This window comes from Oncorhynchus keta, chromosome 25 (assembly GCF_023373465.1).
Source record: "Oncorhynchus keta strain PuntledgeMale-10-30-2019 chromosome 25, Oket_V2, whole genome shotgun sequence".
Classification (NCBI taxonomy): domain Eukaryota; kingdom Metazoa; phylum Chordata; class Actinopteri; order Salmoniformes; family Salmonidae; genus Oncorhynchus; species Oncorhynchus keta.
The window spans coordinates 36,685,092-36,705,049 of record NC_068445.1 but is presented as its reverse complement, the minus strand read 5'-3'; the positions used below and the strand labels follow the sequence as shown (position 1 = coordinate 36,705,049).

Below are 19,958 nucleotides of genomic sequence, written 5' to 3'. Positions count from 1 at the left end.
TTCGAGGCAGGTTCAGGAGGTAGTGCTCTCTTTTGCGGGAGGTTCAGGAGGTATGACTCTCCTTCAAGGCAGGTTCAAGAGGTAGTGCTCTCCTTGAGGCAGTGTTAGGAGATAGGGATCTCCTTCGAGGCAGGTTCAGGAAGTAGGGCTCTCCTTCGAGGCAGGTTCAGGAGGTAGGGCTCTCCTTCGAGGCAGGTTCAGGAGAGATGGCTCTCCTTAAAGGCAGGTTCAGGAGGTAGGGCTCTCCTTCCAGGCAGGTTCAATAGGGATCTCCTTCGAGTCAGGTTCAGTAGATTGGGCTCTCCTTCAAGGCAGGTTCAGGAGGTAGGGCTCTCTTCCGAGGCAGGTTCAGGAGGTAGGGTTCCCCTTCGAAGGCAGGTTCAGGAGTTAGGGCTCTCTTCCGAGGCAGGTTCAGGAGGTAGGGATGTCCTTCGTGGCAGGGTTAGGAGGTAGGGCTCTCCTTCGAGGCAGGATCAGGAAGTAGTGGTCTCCTTCGAGGCAGGTTCAGGAGGTATGGCTCTCCTTTGAGGCAGGTTTAGGAGGTAGGGCTCTCCTTCGAGGCAGGTTCAGGAGGTAGGGCTCTCCTTCGAGGCAGGTTCAGGAGGTAGGGCTCTCCTTCGAGGCAGGATCAGGAAGTAGTGGTCTCCTTCGAGGCAGGTTCAGGAGGTATGGCTCTCCTTTGAGGCAGGTTTAGGAGGTAGGGCTCTCCTTCGAGGCAGGTTCAGGAGGTAGGGCTCTCCTTCAAAGCAGGTTCAGGAGGTAGGGCTCTCCTTCGAGGCAGGATCAGGAAGTAGGGGTCTCCTTCGAGGCAAGTTCAGGAGGTATGGCTCTCCTTCGAGGCAGGGTTAGGAGATAGGGATCTCCTTCAAGGCAGGTACAGGAGGTAGGGCTCTCCTCTTAGGCAGGTTCAGTGCATTGGGCTCTCTTTCGAGGCAGGTTCAGGAGGTAGGGCTCTCCTTCGAGGCAGGGCTAGGGGATAGGGATCTCCTTCAAGGCAGGTTCAGGAGGTAGGGCTCTCCTTCGAGGCAGATTCAGGAGGTAGGGCTCTCCTTCGAGGTAGGTTCAGGAGATAAGGCTCTCCTTCGCGCGAGATTCAGGGGGTATGGCTCTCCTTCAAAGCAGGTTCAGGAGGTAGGGCTCTCCTTCGAGGCAGGTTCAGGAGGTAGGGCTCTCCTTTGAGGCAGATTCAGGAGGTATGGTTCTCCTTCGAGGCAGGTTCAGGAGGTCGCACTCTCCTTCGAGGCAGGTTGAGGAGTTAGGGCTCTCTTCCGAGGCAGGTTCAGGAGGTAGGGTTCTCCTTCGAGGCAGGTTCAGGAGTTAGGGCTCTCTTCCGAGGCAGGTTCAGGAGGTAGGGTTCCCCTTCGAAGGCAGGTTCAGGAGTTAGGGCTCTCTTCCGAGGCAGGTTCAGGAGGTAGGGATGTCCTTCGTGGCAGGGTTAGGAGGTAGGGCTCTCCTTCGAGGCAGGATCAGGAAGTAGTGGTCTCCTTCGAGGCAGGTTCAGGAGGTATGGCTCTCCTTTGAGGCAGGTTTAGGAGGTAGGGCTCTCCTTCGAGGCAGGTTCAGGAGGTAGGGCTCTCCTTCGAGGCAGGTTCAGGAGGTAGGGCTCTCCTTCGAGGCAGGATCAGGAAGTAGTGGTCTCCTTCGAGGCAGGTTCAGGAGGTATGGCTCTCCTTTGAGGCAGGTTTAGGAGGTAGGGCTCTCCTTCGAGGCAGGTTCAGGAGGTAGGGCTCTCCTTCGAGGCAGGTTCAGGAGGTAGGGCTCTCCTTCGAGACAGGTTCAGGAGAGATGGCTCTCCTTCAAGGCAGGTTCAGGAGGTAGGGCTCTTCTTCGAGGCAGGTTCAGGAGGAGTGGCTCTCCTTCGAGGCAGGTTCAATAGGGATCTCCTTCGAGTCAGGTTCAGTAGATTGGGCTCTCCTTCGAGGCAGGTTCAGGAGGTAGTGCTCTCTTTTGCGGGAGGTTCAGGAGGTATGACTCTCCTTCAAGGCAGGTTCAAGAGGTAGTGCTCTCCTTGAGGCAGTGTTAGGAGATAGGGATCTCCTTCGAGGCAGGTTCAGGAAGTAGGGCTCTCCTTCGAGGCAGGTTCAGGAGGTAGGGCTCTCCTTCGAGGCAGGTTCAGGAGAGATGGCTCTCCTTAAAGGCAGGTTCAGGAGGTAGGGCTCTCCTTCCAGGCAGGTTCAATAGGGATCTCCTTCGAGTCAGGTTCAGTAGATTGGGCTCTCCTTCAAGGCAGGTTCAGGAGGTAGGGCTCTTCTTCGAGGCAGGTTCAGGAGGAGTGGCTCTCCTTCGAGGCAGGTTCAATAGGGATCTCCTTCAAGGCAGGTTCAGGAGGTAGGGCTCTCCTTCGAGGCAGATTCAGGAGGTAGGGCTCTCCTTCGAGGTAGGTTCAGGAGATAAGGCTCTCCTTCGCGCGAGATTCAGGGGGTATGGCTCTCCTTCAAAGCAGGTTCAGGAGGTAGGGCTCTCCTTCAAGGCAGGTTCAGGAGGTAGGGCTCTCCTTTGAGGCAGATTCAGGAGGTATGGTTCTCCTTCGAGGCAGGTTCAGGAGGAGTGGCTCTCCTTCCAGGCAGGTTCAATAGGGATCTCCTTCGAGTCAGGTTCAGTAGATTGGGCTCTCCTTCAAGGCAGGTTCAGGAGGTAGGGCTCTTCTTCGAGGCAGGTTCAGGAGGAGTGGCTCTCCTTCGAGGCAGGTTCAATAGGGATCTCCTTCAAGGCAGGTTCAGGAGGTAGGGCTCTCCTTCGAGGCAGATTCAGGAGGTAGGGCTCTCCTTCGAGGTAGGTTCAGGAGATAAGGCTCTCCTTCGCGCGAGATTCAGGGGGTATGGCTCTCCTTCAAAGCAGGTTCAGGAGGTAGGGCTCTCCTTCGAGGCAGGTTCAGGAGGTAGGGCTCTCCTTTGAGGCAGATTCAGGAGGTATGGTTCTCCTTCGAGGCAGGTTCAGGAGGTCGCACTCTCCTTCGAGGCAGGTTGAGGAGTTAGGGCTCTCTTCCGAGGCAGGTTCAGGAGGTAGGGTTCTCCTTCGAGGCAGGTTCAGGAGTTAGGGCTCTCTTCCGAGGCAGGTTCAGGAGGTAGGGTTCCCCTTCGAAGGCAGGTTCAGGAGTTAGGGCTCTCTTCCGAGGCAGGTTCAGGAGGTAGGGATGTCCTTCGTGGCAGGGTTAGGAGATAGGGCTTTCCTTCGAAGCACGTTTAGGAGGTAGGGCTTTCCTTCGAGGCAGGTTCAGGAGGTAGTGCTCTCCTTCGAGGCAGGTTCAGGAGGTAGGGCTCTCCTTCGAGGCAGGATCAGGAAGTAGTGGTCTCCTTCGAGGCAGGTTCAGGAGGTATGGCTCTCCTTTGAGGCAGGTTTAGGAGGTAGGGCTCTCCTTCGAGGCAGGTTCAGGAGGTAGGGCTCTCCTTCGAGGCAGGTTCAGGAGGTAGGGCTCTCCTTCGAGACAGGTTCAGGAGAGATGGCTCTCCTTCAAGGCAGGTTCAGGAGGTAGGGCTCTTCTTCGAGGCAGGTTCAGGAGGAGTGGCTCTCCTTCGAGGCAGGTTCAATAGGGATCTCCTTCGAGTCAGGTTCAGTAGATTGGGCTCTCCTTTGAGGCAGGTTCAGGAGGTAGTGCTCTCTTTTGCGGGAGATTCAGGAGGTATGACTCTCCTTCAAGGCAGGTTCAAGAGGTAGGGCTCTCCTTGAGGCAGTGTTAGGAGATAGGGATCTCCTTCGAGGCAGGTTCAGGAAGTAGGGCTCTCCTTCGAGGCAGGTTCAGGAGGTAGGGCTCTCCTTCGAGGCAAGATCAGGAGGTAGGGATCTCCTTCGAGGCAGGATCAATAGGGATCTCCTTCGAGTCAGGTTCAGTAGATTGGGCTCTCCTTCGAGGCAGGTTCAGGAAGTAGGGGTCTCCTTCGAGGCAAGTTCAGGAGGTATGGCTCTCCTTCGAGGCAGGGTTAGGAGATAGGGATCTCCTTCAAGGCAGGTACAGGAGGTAGGGCTCTCCTCTGAGGCAGGTTCAGTGTATTGGGCTCTCTTTCGAGGCAGGTTCAGGAGGTAGGGCTCTCCTTCGAGGCAGGGCTAGGGGATAGGGATCTCCTTCAAGGCAGGTTCAGGAGGTAGGGCTCTCCTTCGAGGCAGATTCAGGAGGTAGGGCTCTCCTTCGAGGTAGGTTCAGGAGATAAGTCTCTCCTTCGCGCGAGATTCAGTGGGTATGGCTCTCCTTCAAAGCAGGTTCAGGAGGTAGGGCTCTCCTTCGAGGCAGGTTCAGGAGGTAGGGCTCTCCTTTGAGGCAGATTCAGGAGGTATGGTTCTCCTTCGAGGCAGGTTCAGGAGGTCGCACTCTCCTTCGAGGCAGGTTGAGGAGTTAGGGCTCTCTTCCGAGGCAGGTTCAGGAGGTGGGGTTCTCCTTCGAGGCAGGTTCAGGAGTTAGGGCTCTCTTCCGAGGCAGGTTCAGGAGGTAGGGTTCCCCTTCGAAGGCAGGTTCAGGAGTTAGGGCTCTCTTCCGAGGCAGGTTCAGGAGGTAGGGATGTCCTTCGTGGCAGGGTTAGGAGATAGGGCTTTCCTTCGAAGCACGTTTAGGAGGTAGGGCTTTCCTTCGAGGCAGGTTCAGGAGGTAGTGCTCTCCTTCGAGGCAGGTTCAGGAGGTAGGGCTCTCCTTCGAGGCAGGATCAGGAAGTAGTGGTCTCCTTCGAGGCAGGTTCAGGAGGTATCGCTCTCCTTTGAGGCAGGTTTAGGAGGTAGGGCTCTCCTTCGAGGCAGGTTCAGGAGGTAGGGCTCTCCTTCGAGGCAGGTTCAGGAGGTAGGGCTCTCCTTCGAGACAGGTTCAGGAGAGATGGCTCTCCTTCAATGCAGGTTCAGGAGGTAGGGCTCTTCTTCGAGGCAGGTTCAGGAGGAGTGGCTCTCCTTCGAGGCAGGTTCAATAGGGATCTCCTTCGAGTCAGGTTCAGTAGATTGGGCTCTCCTTCGAGGCAGGTTCAGGAGGTAGTGCTCTCTTTTGCGGGAGGTTCAGGAGGTATGACTCTCCTTCAAGGCAGGTTCAAGAGGTAGGGCTCTCCTTGAGGCAGTGTTAGGAGATAGGGATCTCCTTCGAGGCAGGTTCAGGAAGTAGGGCTCTCCTTCGAGGCAGGTTCAGGAGGTAGGGCTCTCCTTCGAGGCAGGTTCAGGAGAGATGGCTCTCCTTCAAGGCAGGTTCAGGAGGTAGGGCTCTTCTTCGAGGCAGGTTCAGGAGGAGTGGCTCTCCTTCGAGGCAGGTTCAATAGGGATCTCCTTCGAGTCAGGTTCAGTAGATTGGGCTCTCCTTCAAGGCAGGTTCAGGAGGTAGGGCTCTTCTTCGAGGCAGGTTCAGGAGAAGTGGCTCTCCTTCGAGGCAGGTTCAATAGGGATCTCCTTCAAGGCAGGTTCAGGAGGTAGGGCTCTCCTTCGAGGCAGATTCAGGAGGTAGGGCTCTCCTTCGAGGTAGGTTCAGGAGATAAGGCTCTCCTTCGCGCGAGATTCAGGGGGTATGGCTCTCCTTCAAAGCAGGTTCAGGAGGTAGGGCTCTCCTTCGAGGCAGGTTCAGGAGGTAGGGCTCTCCTTTGAGGCAGATTCAGGAGGTATGGTTCTCCTTCGAGGCAGGATCAGGAGGTCGCACTCTCCTTCGAGGCAGGTTGAGGAGTTAGGGCTCTCTTCCGAGGCAGGTTCAGGAGGTAGGGTTCTCCTTCGAGGCAGGTTCAGGAGTTAGGGCTCTCTTCCGAGGCAGGTTCAGGAGGTAGGGTTCCCCTTCGAAGGCAGGTTCAGGAGTTAGGGCTCTCTTCTGAGGCAGGTTCAGGTGGTAGGGATGTCCTTCGTGGCAGGGTTAGGAGATAGGGCTTTCCTTCGAAGCACGTTTAGGAGGTAGGGCTTTCCTTCGAGGCAGGTTCAGGAGGGAGTGCTCTCCTTCGAGGCAGGTTCAGGAGGTAGGGCTCTCCTTCGAGGCAGGATCAGGAAGTAGTGGTCTCCTTCAAGGCAGGTTCAGGAGGTATGGCTCTCCTTTGAGGCAGGTTTAGGAGGTAGGGCTCTCCTTCGAGGCAGGTTCAGGAGGTAGGAATCTCCTGCGAGGCAGTTTCAGGAGGTATGGCTCTCCTTCAAGGCAGGTTCAGGAGGTAGGGCTCTCCTTCGAGGCAGGGTTAGGAGATAGGGATCTCCTTCGAGGCAGGTTCAGGAGGTAGTGGTCTCCTCCGATGCAGGTTCAGGAGATAGGGCTCTCCTTCGCGGGAGGTTCAGGAGGTATGGCTCTCCTTCAAGGCAGGTTGAGGAGGTAGGGCTCTCCTTCGAGGCAGGTTCAGGAGGTAGGGCTCTCCTTCGAGGCAGGTTCAGGAGGTAGGGCTCTCCTTCGAGACAGGTTCAGGAGAGATGGCTCTCCTTCAAGGCAGGTTCAGGAGGTAGGGCTCTTCTTCGAGGCAGGTTCAGGAGGAGTGGCTCTCCTTCGAGACAGGTTCAATAGGGATCTCCTTCGAGTCAGGTTCAGTAGATTGGGCTCTCCTTCGAGGCAGGTTCAGGAGGTAGGGCTCTCTTTTGCGGGAGGTTCAGGAGGTATGGCTCTCCTTCAAAGCAGGTTCAGGAGGTTGGGCTCTCCTTCGAGGCAGGTTCAGGAGGTATGGCTCTCCTTCGAGACAGGTTCAGGAGATATGGCTCTCCTTCAAGGCAGGTTCAAGAGGTAGGGCTCTCCTTGAGGCAGTGTTAGGAGATAGGGATCTCCTTCGAGGCAGGTTCAGGAAGTAGGGCTCTCCTTCGAGGCAGGATCAGGAGGTAGGGATCTCCTTCGAGGCAGGTTCAATAGGGATCTCCTTCGAGTCAGCTTCAGTAGATTGGGCTCTCCTTCGATGCAGGTTCAGGAGGTAGGGCTCTCTTTTGCGGGAGGTTCAGGAGGTATGGCTCTCCTTCAAAGCAGGTTCAGGAGATAGGGATCTCCTTTGAGGCAAGTTCAGGAGATAGGGCTCTCTTCCGAGGCAGGTTCAGGAGGTAGGGTTCTCCTTCGAGGCAGGTTCAGGAGTTAGGGCTCTCTTCCGAGGCAGGTTCAGGAGGTAGGGATGTCCTTCGAGGCAAGTTCAGGAGGTAGGAATCTAATGCGAGGCAGTTTCAGGAGGTATGGCTCTCCTTCAAGGCAGGTTCAGTAGGTAGGGCTCTCCTTCGAGGCAGGGTTAGGAGATAGGGATCTCCTTCGAGGCAGGTTCAGGAGGTAGTGGTCTCCTCCGATGCAGGTTCAGGAGATAGGGCTCTCCTTCGCGGGAGGTTCAGGAGGTATGGCTCTCCTTCAAGGCAGGTTCAGGAGGTAGGGCTCTCCTTCGAGGCAGGTTCAGGAGGTAGGGCTCTCCTTCGAGGCAGGATCAGGAGATAGAGCTCTTCTTTGAGGCAGGTTCAGGAGGTAGGGCTCTCCTTCGAGGCAGGGTTAGGAGATAGGGATCTCCTTCGAGGCAGTTTTAGGAGATAGGGCTCTCCTTCGCGGGAGGTTCAGGAGGTATGGCTCTCCTTCAAGGCAGGTTCAGGAGGTAGGGCTCTCCTTCGAGGCAGGTTGAGGAGGTAGGGCTCTCCTTCGAGGCAGGATCAGGAGATAGGGCTCTTCTTTGAGGCAGGTTCAGGAGGTAGGGCTCTCCTTCGAGGCAGGGTTAGGAGATAGGGATCTCCTTCGAGGCAGTTTTAGGAGATAGGGCTCTCCTTCGCGGGAGGTTCAGTAGGTATGGCTCTCCTTCAAAGCAGGTTCAGGAGGTAGGGCTCTCCTTCGAGGCAGGATCAGGAAGTAGGGGTCTCCTTCGAGGCAGGTTCAGGAGGTATGGCTCTCCTTTGAGACAGGTTTAGGAGGTAGGGCTCTCTTCCGAGGCAGGTTCAGGAGGTAGGGATGTCCTTCGAGGCAGGTTCAGGAGGTAGGGCTCTCCTGCGAGGCAGTTTCAGGAGGTAGGGCTCTCCTTCGAGACAGGTTCAGGAGATGTGGCTCTCCTTCGCTGGAGGTTCAGGAGGTATGGCTCTCCTTCAAGGCAGGTTCAGGAGGTAGGGCTCTTCTTTGAGGCAGGTTCAGGAGGTAGGGCTCTCCTTCGAGGCAGGTTCAGGAGATAGGGATCTGCTTCGAGGCAGGTTCAGGAGGTAGGCCTCTCCTTCAAAGCAGGTTCAGGAGGTAGGGCCCTCCTTCGAGGCAGGGTTAGGAGATAGGGCTTTCCTTCGAAGCACGTTTAGGAGGTAGGGCTCTCCTTCGAGGCAGGTTCAGGAGGTAGTGCTCTCCTTCGAGGCAGGTTCAGGAGGTAGGGCTCTCCTTCGAGGCAGGATCAGGAAGTAGTGGTCTCCTTCGAGGCAGGTTCAGGGGGTATGGCTCTCCTTTGAGGCAGGTTTAGGAGGTAGGGCTCTCCTTCGAGGCAGGTTCAGGAGGTAGGGCTCTCCTTCGAGGCAGGTTCAGGAGGTAGGGCTCTCCTTCGAGACAGGTTCAGGAGAGATGGCTCTCCTTCAAGGCAGGTTCAGGAGGTAGGGCTCTTCTTCTTGGCAGGTTCAGGAGGAGTGGCTCTCCTTCGAGGCAGGTTCAATAGGGATCTCCTTCGAGTCAGGTGCAGTAGATTGGGCTCTCCTTCGAGGCAGGTTCAGGAGGTAGGGCTCTCTTTTGCGGGAGGTTCAGGAGATATGGCTCTCCTTCAAGGCAGGTTCAAGAGGTAGGGCTCTCCTTGAGGCAGTGTTAGGAGATAGGGATCTCCTTCGAGGCAGGTTCAGGAAGTAGGGCTCTCCTTCGAGGCAGGTTCAGGAGGTAGGGCTCTCCTTCGAGGCAGGATCAGGAGGTAGGGATCTCCTTCAAGGCAGGTTCAGGAGTTAGGGCTCTCTTCCGAGGCAGGTTCAGGAGGTAGGGTTCTCCTTCGAGGCAGGTTCAGGAGTTAGGGCTCTCTTCCGAGGCATGTTCAGGAGGTAGGGATGTCCTTCGTGGCAGGGTTAGGAGATAGGGCTTTCCTTCGAAGCACGTTTAGGAGGTAGGGCTTTCCTTCGAGGCAGGTTCAGGAGGTAGTGCTCTCCTTTGAGACAGGTTCAGGAGGTAGGGCTCTCCTTCGAGGCAGGATCAGGAAGTAGTGGTCTCCTTCGAGGCAGGTTCAGGGGGTATGGCTCTCCTTTGAGGCAGGTTTAGGAGGTAGGGCTCTCCTTCGAGGCAGGTTCAGGAGGTAGGGCTCTCCTTCGAGGCAGGTTCAGGAGGTAGGGCTCTCCTTCGAGACAGGTTCAGGAGAGATGGCTCTCCTTCAAGGCAGGTTCAGGAGGTAGGGCTCTTCTTCGAGGCAGGTTCAGGAGATGTGGCTCTCCTTCGCTGGAGGTTCAGGAGGTATGGCTCTCCTTCAAGGCAGGTTCAGGAGGTAGGGCTTTTCTTCGAGGCAGGTTCAGGAGGTAGGGCTCTCCTTCGAGGCAGGTTCAGGAGATAGGGATCTGCTTCGAGACAGGTTCAGGAGGTAGGCCTCTCCTTCAAAGCAGGTTCAGGAGGTAGGGCTCTCCTTCGAGGCAGGGTTAGGAGATAGGGCTTTCCTTCGAAGCACGTTTAGGAGGTAGGGCTTTCCTTCGAGGCAGGTTCAGGAGGTAGGGCTTTCCTTCGAGGCAGGTTCAGGAGGTAGGGCTCTCCTTCGAGGCAGGATCAGGAAGTAGTGGTCTCCTTCGAGGCAGGTTCAGGAGGTATGGCTCTCCTTTGAGGCAGGTTTAGGAGGTAGGGCTCTCCTTCGAGGCAGGTTCAGGAGGTAGGGCTCTCCTTCGAGACAGGTTCAGGAGATCGGGTTCTCCTTCGCGGGAGGTTCAGGAGGTATGGCTCTCCTTCAAAGCAGGTTCAGGAGGTAGGGCTCTCCTTCGAGGGAGGTTCAGGAGGTAGGGCTCTCCTTCGAGGCAGGATCAGGAGGTATGGTTCTTCTTCGAGGCAGGTTCAGGAGGATGGGCTCTCCTTCGAGGCAGGTTCAGGAGGTAGGGCTCTCCTACAAGACAGGTTCAGGAGAGATGGCTCTCCTTCAAGGCAGGTTCAGGAGGTAGGGCTCTTCTTCGAGGCAGGTTCAGGAGGAGTGGCTCTCCTTCGAGGCAGGTTCAATAGGGATCTCCTTCGAGTCAGGTTCAGTAGATTGGGCTCTCCTTCGAGGCAGGTTCAGGAGGTAGGGCTCTCTTTTGCGGGAAGTTCAGGAGGTATGGCTCTCCTTCAAAGCAGGTTCAGGAGGTTGGGCTCTCCTTCGAGGCCGGTTCAGGAGGTATGGCTCTCCTTCGAGACAGGTTCAGGAGGTAGGGCTCTCCTTCGAGACAGGTTCAGGAGATATGGCTCTCCTTCAAGGCAGGTTCAGGAGGTAGGGCTCTTCTTCGAGGCAGGTTCAGGAGGAGGGGCTCTCCTTCGAGGCAGGTTCAATAGGGATCTCCTTCGAGGCAGGTTCAGTAGATCGGGCTCTCCTTCGAGGCAGGTTCAGGAGGTAGGGCTCTCTTTTGCGGGAGGTTCAGGAGGTATGGCTCTCCTTCAAAGCAGGTTCAGGAGTTTGGGCTCTCCTTCGAGGCAGGTTCAGGAGGTATGGCTCTCTTTGGGGCAGGATCAGGAGGTAGGGATCTCCTTCGAGGCAGGTTCAGGAGGAAGGGCTCTCCTTCGAGGCAGGTTCAGGAGGAAGGGCTCTCCTTTGAGGCAGGTTCATGAAGTAGGGCTCTCCTTCCAGGCAGGTTCAGGAGATAGGGATCTCCTTCGAGGCAGGTTGAGGAGATAGGGATCTCCGTCGAGGCACGTTCAGGAGTTTGGGCTCTCCTTCGAGGCAGGTTCAGCAGGTAGGGCTCTCCTTCGAGACAGGTTCAGGAGATATGGCTCTCCTTTGCGGGAGGTTCAGAAGGTATGGCTCTCCTTCAAGGCTGGTTCAGGAGGTAGGTCTCCTCTTCGAGGCAGAAGCAAGCTCCCAGTGCCAGGAGTTCCCTTAGATCAAATCAAATCAAATCAAATGTATTTATATAGCCCTTCGTAAATCAGCTGATATCTCAAAGTGCTGTACAGAAACCCAGCCTAAAACCCCAAACAGCAAGCAATGCAGGTGTAGAAGCACGGTGGCTTGGAAAAAAAAAACTCCTGAGAAAGGCCAAAACCTAGGAAGAAACCTAGAGAGGAACCAGGCTATGTGGGGTGGCCAGTCCTCTTCTGGCTGTGCCGGGTGGAGATTATAACAGAACGTGGCCAAGATGTTAAAATGTTCATAAATGACCAGCATGGTCGAATAATAATAAGGCAGAACAGTTGAAACTGGAGCAGCAGCACGGCCAGGTGGACTGGGGACAGCAAGGAGTCATCATGTCAGGTAGTCCTGGGGCATGCTCCTAGGGCTCAGGTCAGTTGAAACTTAGATGCTCCATGCTTCTGCATTATGTTATTGAATAGATTCATAGAGTTTGACCAGTAAATTCTCCTTATTCCCCTCATTCATATTGTTGCATTACTCTTCACCTATAGTTATCGTTCCTTTTCTCTTTCTCTTTCTCTTTCTCTCTCTCTCTTTCTCTCTCTCTCTCTCTCTCGCTCTCTCTTTCTCTCTCTCGTTCTCTCTCTCTCCCTCTCTCGCTCTCTCTTTCTCTTTCTCTCTCTCTCCCTCTCTCTTTCTCTCTCTCTCCCTCTCTCTTTCTCTCTCTCTCCCTCTCTCTTTCTCTCTCTTTTTCTCTCCCTCCAACTCACACTTTAACGCGTTAATTTTCCTCATCTTGATTCCTCTGGCTGTTTGACTATAGCTGTAATGGGCTCTCTTTATATTGCCTAGCTGCATAATAGGCTTTCTGTATTGGCCAACTGTTTGTATGCTGGCTGGCTGGGTGGCTGGGTGGCTGGCTGGTTGGGTGGCTGGCTGGCTGAGTGGCTGGCTGGCTGTGTCTGGCTGTGTTGTTGGCTGGTTGTGTGGCTGGCTGGCTGGGTGGCTGGCTGGCTGTGTGGATAGATGGCAGGCTGTGTGGCTGGCTGAGTGGGTGGGTGGTTACCTCGGTGGGTGGCTGGCAGGCTGGCTGGGTGGGGGGTTGGCTGGCTGGCTGTCTGGGTGGGTGGCTGGCGGGCTGGCTGACTGGCTGGGTGGCTGGCGGACTGGGTGAGCATTTCTTATGGACACAGAATTACTCTTCTCGCTGTGAGGAATCAAATCAATTAAAACAGGTCCACCCTCCTGTCTATATCAATAGATTAGATAGATTTACGTTTCACCCTATTTTACTTCCATTCTGTCAGCCAGCGATACAATTCTGCCTGTTGTTTGAGGCACCTTCACTGCGTGGAGAATGCATGGCTGTGTGATTGAGAGATGATAAGAGCTATTACAAGGTGTGGGATTGATGGAGAGGTCTGAGTACTTTAAAAAAATAGAATCAATTCAATGCAACAATCAAACTCCGGTGCTAAATTACATTAATTCAAGCAATTATCAGTCAATAACCGCATCGCAGGCTGCGTTTACACAGGCAGCCTAATTCTTATTTCCACTAATAGGTCTTTTGACCAATCACATCAGATATTTTTCATAGCTGATCTAATTGGTCAAAAGATCAATTAGTGAATCAAAGATCAGAATTGGGCTGTCTAAACTGAGCCATAGTAGACAAACTGAGATAGCTAACAATTAGCAGTCAACAATAATAGTGTTTCAAGATGCTGATTGCCTTTGTACCTGATGGGGGCTGTCTCTAATTGTTATTCAGATGGTACTGCAGGAGGCTGTGCAAATACTAAATAATGCTACTCTGCCTCTATCTCTGTCTCTGTGACTGTCTATATCTCACTCACTGTAACGGCTTTTTCCTGGGAAGGAGAGGCGGACCAAAAACGCAGCGTGGTCAGAGTTCGTGTTATTTTAATAAGGTAACTCAACATGAACAGAATACAAAACAATAAACGTGGCAAAACCGAAACAGTCCTAACTGGTGCAGAAAACACAAAGACAGGAAACAACCATCCACCACACACCAATCCCAACACAAAACAGGCTACCTAAATATGGTTCCCAATCAGAGACAATGACTAAAACCTGCCTCTGATTTAGAACCATATCGGGCTACACATAGAAATAGACAAACTAGACACACAACATAGAATGCCCACCCAGCTCACGTCCTGACCAACACTAAAACAAGGAAAACACAAAAGAACTATGGTCAGAACGTGACAGTACCCCCCCCCCCCCAAGGTGCGGACCGACAACCTAAACCTATAGGGGAGGGTCTAGGTGGGCATCTGTCTGCGGCTCTGGCTCTTCTGGCTCTGGACGTGGACCCCACTCCATCATAGTCTTTACCACCTCCTTAGCGTCCTTTGAGTGGCGACCCTCGCCGCCGACCTTGGCCTAGTAACCCTAACAAAGGGCAGCTCGGGACTGAGGTAGCTCAGGACTGAAGGGTCGCTCAGGACTGAGAGGTAGCTCAGGACTGAGAGGTAGCTCAGGCTGGTTGACGGCTCTGGCAGTTTCTGGCTGAATGGCGGCTCTGGCGGATCCTGGCTGAATGGCGGCTCTGGCGGATCCTGGCTGAATGGCGGCTCTGGCGGATCCTGGCTGAATGGCGGCTCTGGTGGATCCTGGCTGAATGGCGGCTCTGGCGGATCCTGGCTGAATGGCGGCTCTGGCGGATCCTGGCTGAATGGCGGCTCTGGCGGATCCTGGCTGAATGGCGGCTCTGGCGGATCCTGGCTGACTGGCGGCTCTGGCGGATCCTGGCTGACTGGCGGCTCTGGCGGATCCTGGCTGACTGGCGGCTCTGGCGGATCCTGGCTGACTGGCGGCTCTGGCGGATCCTGGCTGACTGGCGGCTCTGGCGGATCCTGGCTGACTGGCGGCTCTGGAAGATCCTGGCGGCTCTGGAAGATCCTGGCTGACTGGCGGCTCTGGAAGATCCTGGCTGACTGGTGGCTCTGGAAGATCCTGGCTGACTGGCGGCTCTGGAAGATCCTGGCTGACTGGCGGCTCTGGAAGATCCTGGCTGACTGGGGGATCCCTGCAGACTGGCGGCTCTGGCGGCTCCCTGCAGACTGGCGGCTCTGGCGGCTCCCTGCAGGCGGGAGACTCTGGCGGCTCCCTGCAGGCGGGAGACTCTGGCGGCTCCCTGCAGGCGGGAGACTCTGGCGGCTCCCTGCAGGCGGGAGACTCTGGCGGCTCCCTGCAGGCGGGAGACTCTGGCGGCTCCCTGCAGGCGGGAGACTCTGGCGGCTCCCTGCAGGCGGGAGACTCTGGCGGCTCCCTGCAGGCGGGGGACTCTGGCGGCTCCGGACAGGCGGGGGACTCTAGCGGCTCCGGACAGGCGGGGGACTCTAGCGGCTCCGGACAGGCGGGGGACTCTAGCGGCTCCGGACAGGCGGGGGACTCTAGCGGCTCCGGACAGGCGGGGGACTCTAGCGGCTCCGGACAGGCGGGGGACTCTAGCGGCTCCGGACAGGCGGGGGACTCTAGCGGCTCCGGACAGGCGGGGGACTCTAGCGGCTCCGGACAGGCGGGGGACTCTAGCGGCTCCGGACAGGCGGGGGACTCTAGCGGCTCCGGACAGGCGGGGGACTCTAGCGGCTCCGGACAGGCGGGGGACTCTAGCGGCTCCGGACAGGCGGGGGACTCTAGCGGCTCCGGACAGGCGGGGGACTCTAGCGGCTCCGGACAGGCGGGGGACTCTAGCGGCTCCGGACAGGCGGGGGACTCTAGCGGCTCCGGACAGGCGGGGACTCTAGCAGCTCCCGGACAGGCGGGGGACTCTAGCAGCTCCGGACAGGCGGGGGACTCTAGCAGCTCCGGACAGGCGGGGGACTCTAGCAGCTCCGGACAGGCGGGGGACTCTAGCCGCTCCGGACAGGCGGGGGACTCTAGCAGCTCCGGACAGGCGGGGGACTCTAGCAGCTCCGGACAGGCGGGGGACTCTAGCAGCTCCGGACAGGCGGGGGACTCTAGCAGCTCCGGACAGGCGGGGGACTCTAGCAGCTCCGGACAGGCGGGGGACTCTAGCAGCTCCGGACAGGCGGGGGACTCTAGCAGCTCCGGACAGGCGGGGACTCTAGCAGCTCCGGACAGGCGGGGGACTCTAGCAGCTCCGGACAGGCGGGAGAATCTAGCAGCTCTGGACAGTCGAGGCGCACTGTAGGCCTGGTACGTGGTGCCGGCTCTGGTGGTACTGGGCCGAGGACACGCACCTCAGTGTTTCAAGATGCTGATTGCCTTTGTACCTGATGGAGGCTGTCTCTAATTGTTATTCAGATGGTACTGCAGGAGGCTGTGCAAATACTAAATAATGCTACTCTGCCTCTATCTCTGTCTCTGTGACTGTCTATATCTCTCTCACTGTAACGGCTTTTTCCTGGGAAGGAGAGGCGGACCAAAAACGCAGCGTGGTCAGAGTTCGTGTTATTTTAATAAGGTAACTCAACATGAACAGAATACAAAACAATAAACGTGGCAAAACCGAAACAGTCCTAACTGGTGCAGAAAACACAAAGACAGGAAACAACCATCCACCACACACCAATCCCAACACAAAACAGGCTACCTAAATATGGTTCCCAATCAGAGACAATGACTAACACCTGCCTCTGATTGAGAACCATATCAGGCCAAACATAGAAATAGACAAACTAGAGACACAACATAGAATGCCCACCCAGCTCACGTCATGACCAACACTAAAACAAGGAAAACACAAAAGAACTATGGTCAGAACGTGACACTCACTGTGACTGTCTCCATCAATTCAATTCAATTCAATGGGCTTTATTGGCATGGGAAACATTTGTTAACATTGCCAAAGCAAGTGAAATAGATAATAAACAAATGTGAATAAAAAATAAAAAATGAACAGTAAACATTACACAACTTTACAAAGTTCCAAAGGAATAGAGACATTTAAAAGGTCATATTATGTATATATACAGTGTTGTAACGATGTGCAAATAGTTAAAGTACATAAGCGAAAATAAATTAACATAAATATTGTTTGTATTTACAATGGTGTTTGTTCTTCACTGGTTGCTCTTTTCTTGTGGCAACAGGTCACAAATCTTGCTGTTGTGATTGTACACTGTGGTATTTCACACAATAGATATGAGAGTTAATCAAAATTGGATTTGTTTTCTATTTTTTTGTGGGTCTATGTAATCTCAGGGAAATATGTGTCTCTAATATGTTCATAGATTTGGCAGAAGGTTAGAAAGTGCAATTCAGTTTCCACCTCACTTTGTGGGCAGTATGCAGTCTGTGCACAGTCTGTCTTCTCTTGAGATCCATGTTTCCAGACGCCAGCATTTCTCAATAGCAAGGCTATGCTCACTGAGTCTGTACATAATCAAAGCTTTCCTTCATTTTGGGTCAATCACAGTGGTCAGGTATTCTGCCACTGTGTACTCTCTGTTTAGGGCCAAATAACATTCTAGTTTGCTCTGTTTATTGTTAATTCTTTCCAATGTGTCAAGTAATTATCTTTTTGTTTTTCTCATGATTTGGTTGGGTCTAATTATGTCGCTGTCCTGGGGCTCTATTTGTGTTTGTGAACAATCCCAGAACCAGCCTGCTTAGGGGACTCTTCTCTAGGTTAATCTCTATGTAGGTGATGGCTTTGTTATGGAAGGTTTGGGAATCGCTTCCTTTTAGGTGGTTGTAGAATTTAACAGCTCTTTTCTGGATTATGATTATTATCGGCCTAATTCTGCTCTACATGCATTATTTGGTGTTTTACGTTGTATCTCTCTCTGTAACTGTCTCAATTTTTCTCACTGTGATTAACTTTATCCCTCTCTTTCTTTGACCCTCTCTCTCTCTCTCTCTCTTTCTGTGACTGCCTCTGTCTCCTTGACTCTCTCGCTCTCTGTGACTGTCTCAATGTTTCTCACTGTGATTAACTTTATCCCTCTCTTCCTTTGACTCTCTCTCTCTGTGTGTCTCTGTTTCTCTCTCTCTCTCTCTCTCTCTCTCTCTTTCTGTGACTGCCTCTATCTCTGTCTCCTTGACTCTCTCGCTCTCTGTGACTGTCTATGTAATTATCTCTGTGTATACAGTGAGGGATTTTTTGTTTGTTGATACCCTGCTGATTTTGTACGTTTCCCCACTGACAAAGAAATGCTCAGTCTATAATTTTAATGGTAGCTTTATTTGAACAGTGAGAGACAGAATAACAACAAAAAAATCCTGATAAACGCACGTCAAAAATTGTATAAATTGATTTGCATTTTAATGAGGGAAAAAGTATTTGACCCCTCTGCAAAACATGACTTAGTACTTGTTGGCAAAACCCTTGTTGGCAATCACGGAGGTCAGACGTTTCTTGTAGTTGACCACCAGGTTTGCACACATCTCAGGAGGGATTTTGTCCCACTCCTCTTTGCAAATCTTCTCCAAGTCATTAATGTTTCAAGGCTGATGTTTGTGAACTCGAACCTTCAGCTCCCTCCACAGATTTTCTATGGGATTAAGGTCTGGAGACTGGCTAGGCCACTCCAGGACCTTAATGTGCTTCTTCTTGAGCCACTCCTTTGTTGCCTTGGCCGTGTGTTTTGGGTCATTGTCATGCTGGAATACCCATCCACGACACATTTTCAATGCCCTGGCTGAGGGAAGGAGGTTCTCACCCAAGATTTGACGGTACATGGCCCCATCCATCGTCCCTTTGATGCGGTGAAGGTGTCCAGTCCCCTTAGCAGAAAAATACCCCGAAAGCATAATGTTTCCACCTCCATGTTTGACGATGGGGATGGTGTTCTTGGGGTCATAGGCAGCATTCCTCCTCCTCCAAACACGGCGAGTTGAGTTGATGCCAAAGAGCTCCATTTTGGTCTCATCTGACCACAACACTTTCACCCAGTTGTCCTCTGAATCATTCAGATGTTCATTGGCAAACTTCAGATGGGCATGTATATGTGCTTTCTTGAGCAGGGGGACCTTGGATTTCAGTCCTTCACGGCGTAATCTGTTACCAATTGTTTTCTTGGTGACTATGGTCCCAGCTGCCTTGAGATCATTGACAAGATCCTCCCGTGTAGTTCTGGGCTGATTCCTCACCGTTCTCATGATCATTGCAACTCCACGAGGGGAGATCTTGCATGGAGCCCCAGGCCGAGGGAGATTGACAGTTCTTTTGTGTTTCTTCCATTTGCGAATAATCACACCAACTGTTGTCACCTTCTCACCAAGCTGCTTGGCGATGGTCTTGTAGCCCATCCCAGCCTTGTGTAGGTCTACAATCTTGTCCCTGACATCCTTGGAGAGCTCTTTGGTCTTGGCCATGGTGGAGAGTTTGGAATCTGATTGATTGATTGCTTCTGTGGACAGGTGTCTTTTATACAGGTAACAAACTGAGATTAGGAGCACTCCCTTTAAGAGTGTGCTCCTAATCTTAGCTCGTTACCTGTATAAAAGACACCTGGGAGCCAGAAATCTTTCTGATTGAGAGGGGGTCAAATACTTATTTCCCTAATTAAAATGTAATTCAATTTATAAAATTTTTGACATGCGTTTTTTCAGGATTTTTTTGTTATTCTGTCTCTCACTGTTCAAATAAACCTACCATTAAAATTATAGACTGGTCATTTCATTGTCAGTGGGCAAACGTACAAAATCAGCAGGGGATCATATACTTTTTCCCTCACTGTATATCTCTCTCTGTGACTGTCCCTATCTCTCTGACTGTCTCTATCTCTGTGTGACTATTGCTATCTCTGTCTCTGTCTCTGTCTCTGTCTCTCTCTCTCTCTCTCTCTCTCTCTCTCTCTCTCTCTCTCTCTCTCTCTCTCTCTCTCTCACTCTCTCTCTCTCTTTCTCTCTCTCTCTCTCTCTCTCTGTGACTGTCACTATCTCTCTTTCTCGGTGTTACTGTCTGTATCTCTGTCTGTCTCTGTGACTGTCTCTTTCTCTCTCTCTCTCTCTCTCTCTCTCTCTCTCTCTCTCTCTCTCTCTCTCTCTCTCTCAATTCAATTCAATTAAATTAAATTCAAGGGGCTTTATTGGCATGGGAAACATGTGTTAACATTGCCAAAGCAATCTCTTTCTGTGAATCTCTCTATGTGACTGTTTCTATCTCCGTCTCTCTGCGACTGTCTATCGCTCTGTGTGACTGTCTCTATCTCTTTCTCAGTGACTGTCTATCTATCTCTCTCTGTGACTGTCTCTATATCTCCCTCTCCTTTTTTCCCCCTCTCTACCTAAAGTTCTTGTATCCAACCGCCACTGTCAGGGGTGCTCGACGGCAATCTTGGTAGAAGCATTATCGGCTAGTCTACTGACTAAAGTGTATGAATTCTCCTAAACATCTGCTTCTTCCCTCTAGCCTTCAGCCCAGGGGAGGATCTCCCCTAACAAGGCTCTCCAGAATGGCAGCCCATCCAAATGCCATCGCTTCATGAAGATCAAGAATGTGGAGACTGGAGTCACGTACAATGACACTCTACACCACAGCTCTAGTAAGGTACGGAACGGACTTTATTTCTCGTCTGCAGACACTGGCTTCTTCTCATCAATCAATCAGTCAATTAGTTAATCATTAACTAATTAGCCAATCAATTAATCAGTCAAGGGACTGTGTGGCTTCTCATCTGTACAACAGTTGCTTCCTCTCATCAATCAATTGATTAGTCAGTTAGCTACTCAATCAAACAATTAATTTAATCAAATTAGTGTGTACTTATATAGCCCTTTTCTTACAAATACAGCAGATAATATTAGCCCATATCAGCAGTCACTCAATTAGCTCATATCAGCAGTCACCCAGTTAGCCCATATCAGCAGTCACTCAGTTAACCCATATCAGCAGTCACTCAGTTAGCCCATATCAGCAGTCACTCAATTAGCCCATATCAGCAGTCACTCAATTAGCCCATATCAGCAGTCACTTAATTAGCTCATATCAGCAGTCACTCAGTTAGCCCATATCAGCATTCACTCAGTTAGCCCATATCAGCATTCACTCAGTTAGCCCATATCAGCAGTCACTCAGTTAGCCCATATCAGCATTCACTCAGTTAGCCCATATCAGCATTCACTCAGTTAGCCCATATCAGCAGGTTTTAGATTGGTAAGTTAGTCTAGCCAGCTATCTAAACT

At 52.9% G+C, this 19,958-nt stretch overlaps 1 protein-coding gene across 1 annotated transcript in view; it reads left to right on the top strand.

Moving 5' to 3' along the window:
- The window catches only part of LOC118357968 (nitric oxide synthase, brain-like), a 184,878-nt gene that overhangs the window by 20,365 nt on the left and 144,555 nt on the right, over positions 1-19,958 (top strand). The window contains exon 4 of the mRNA XM_052479218.1: positions 19,186-19,323. Within this exon, the coding sequence (XP_052335178.1) occupies positions 19,186-19,323 (138 nt within the window). The remainder of the gene's footprint in view (positions 1-19,185; positions 19,324-19,958) is intronic.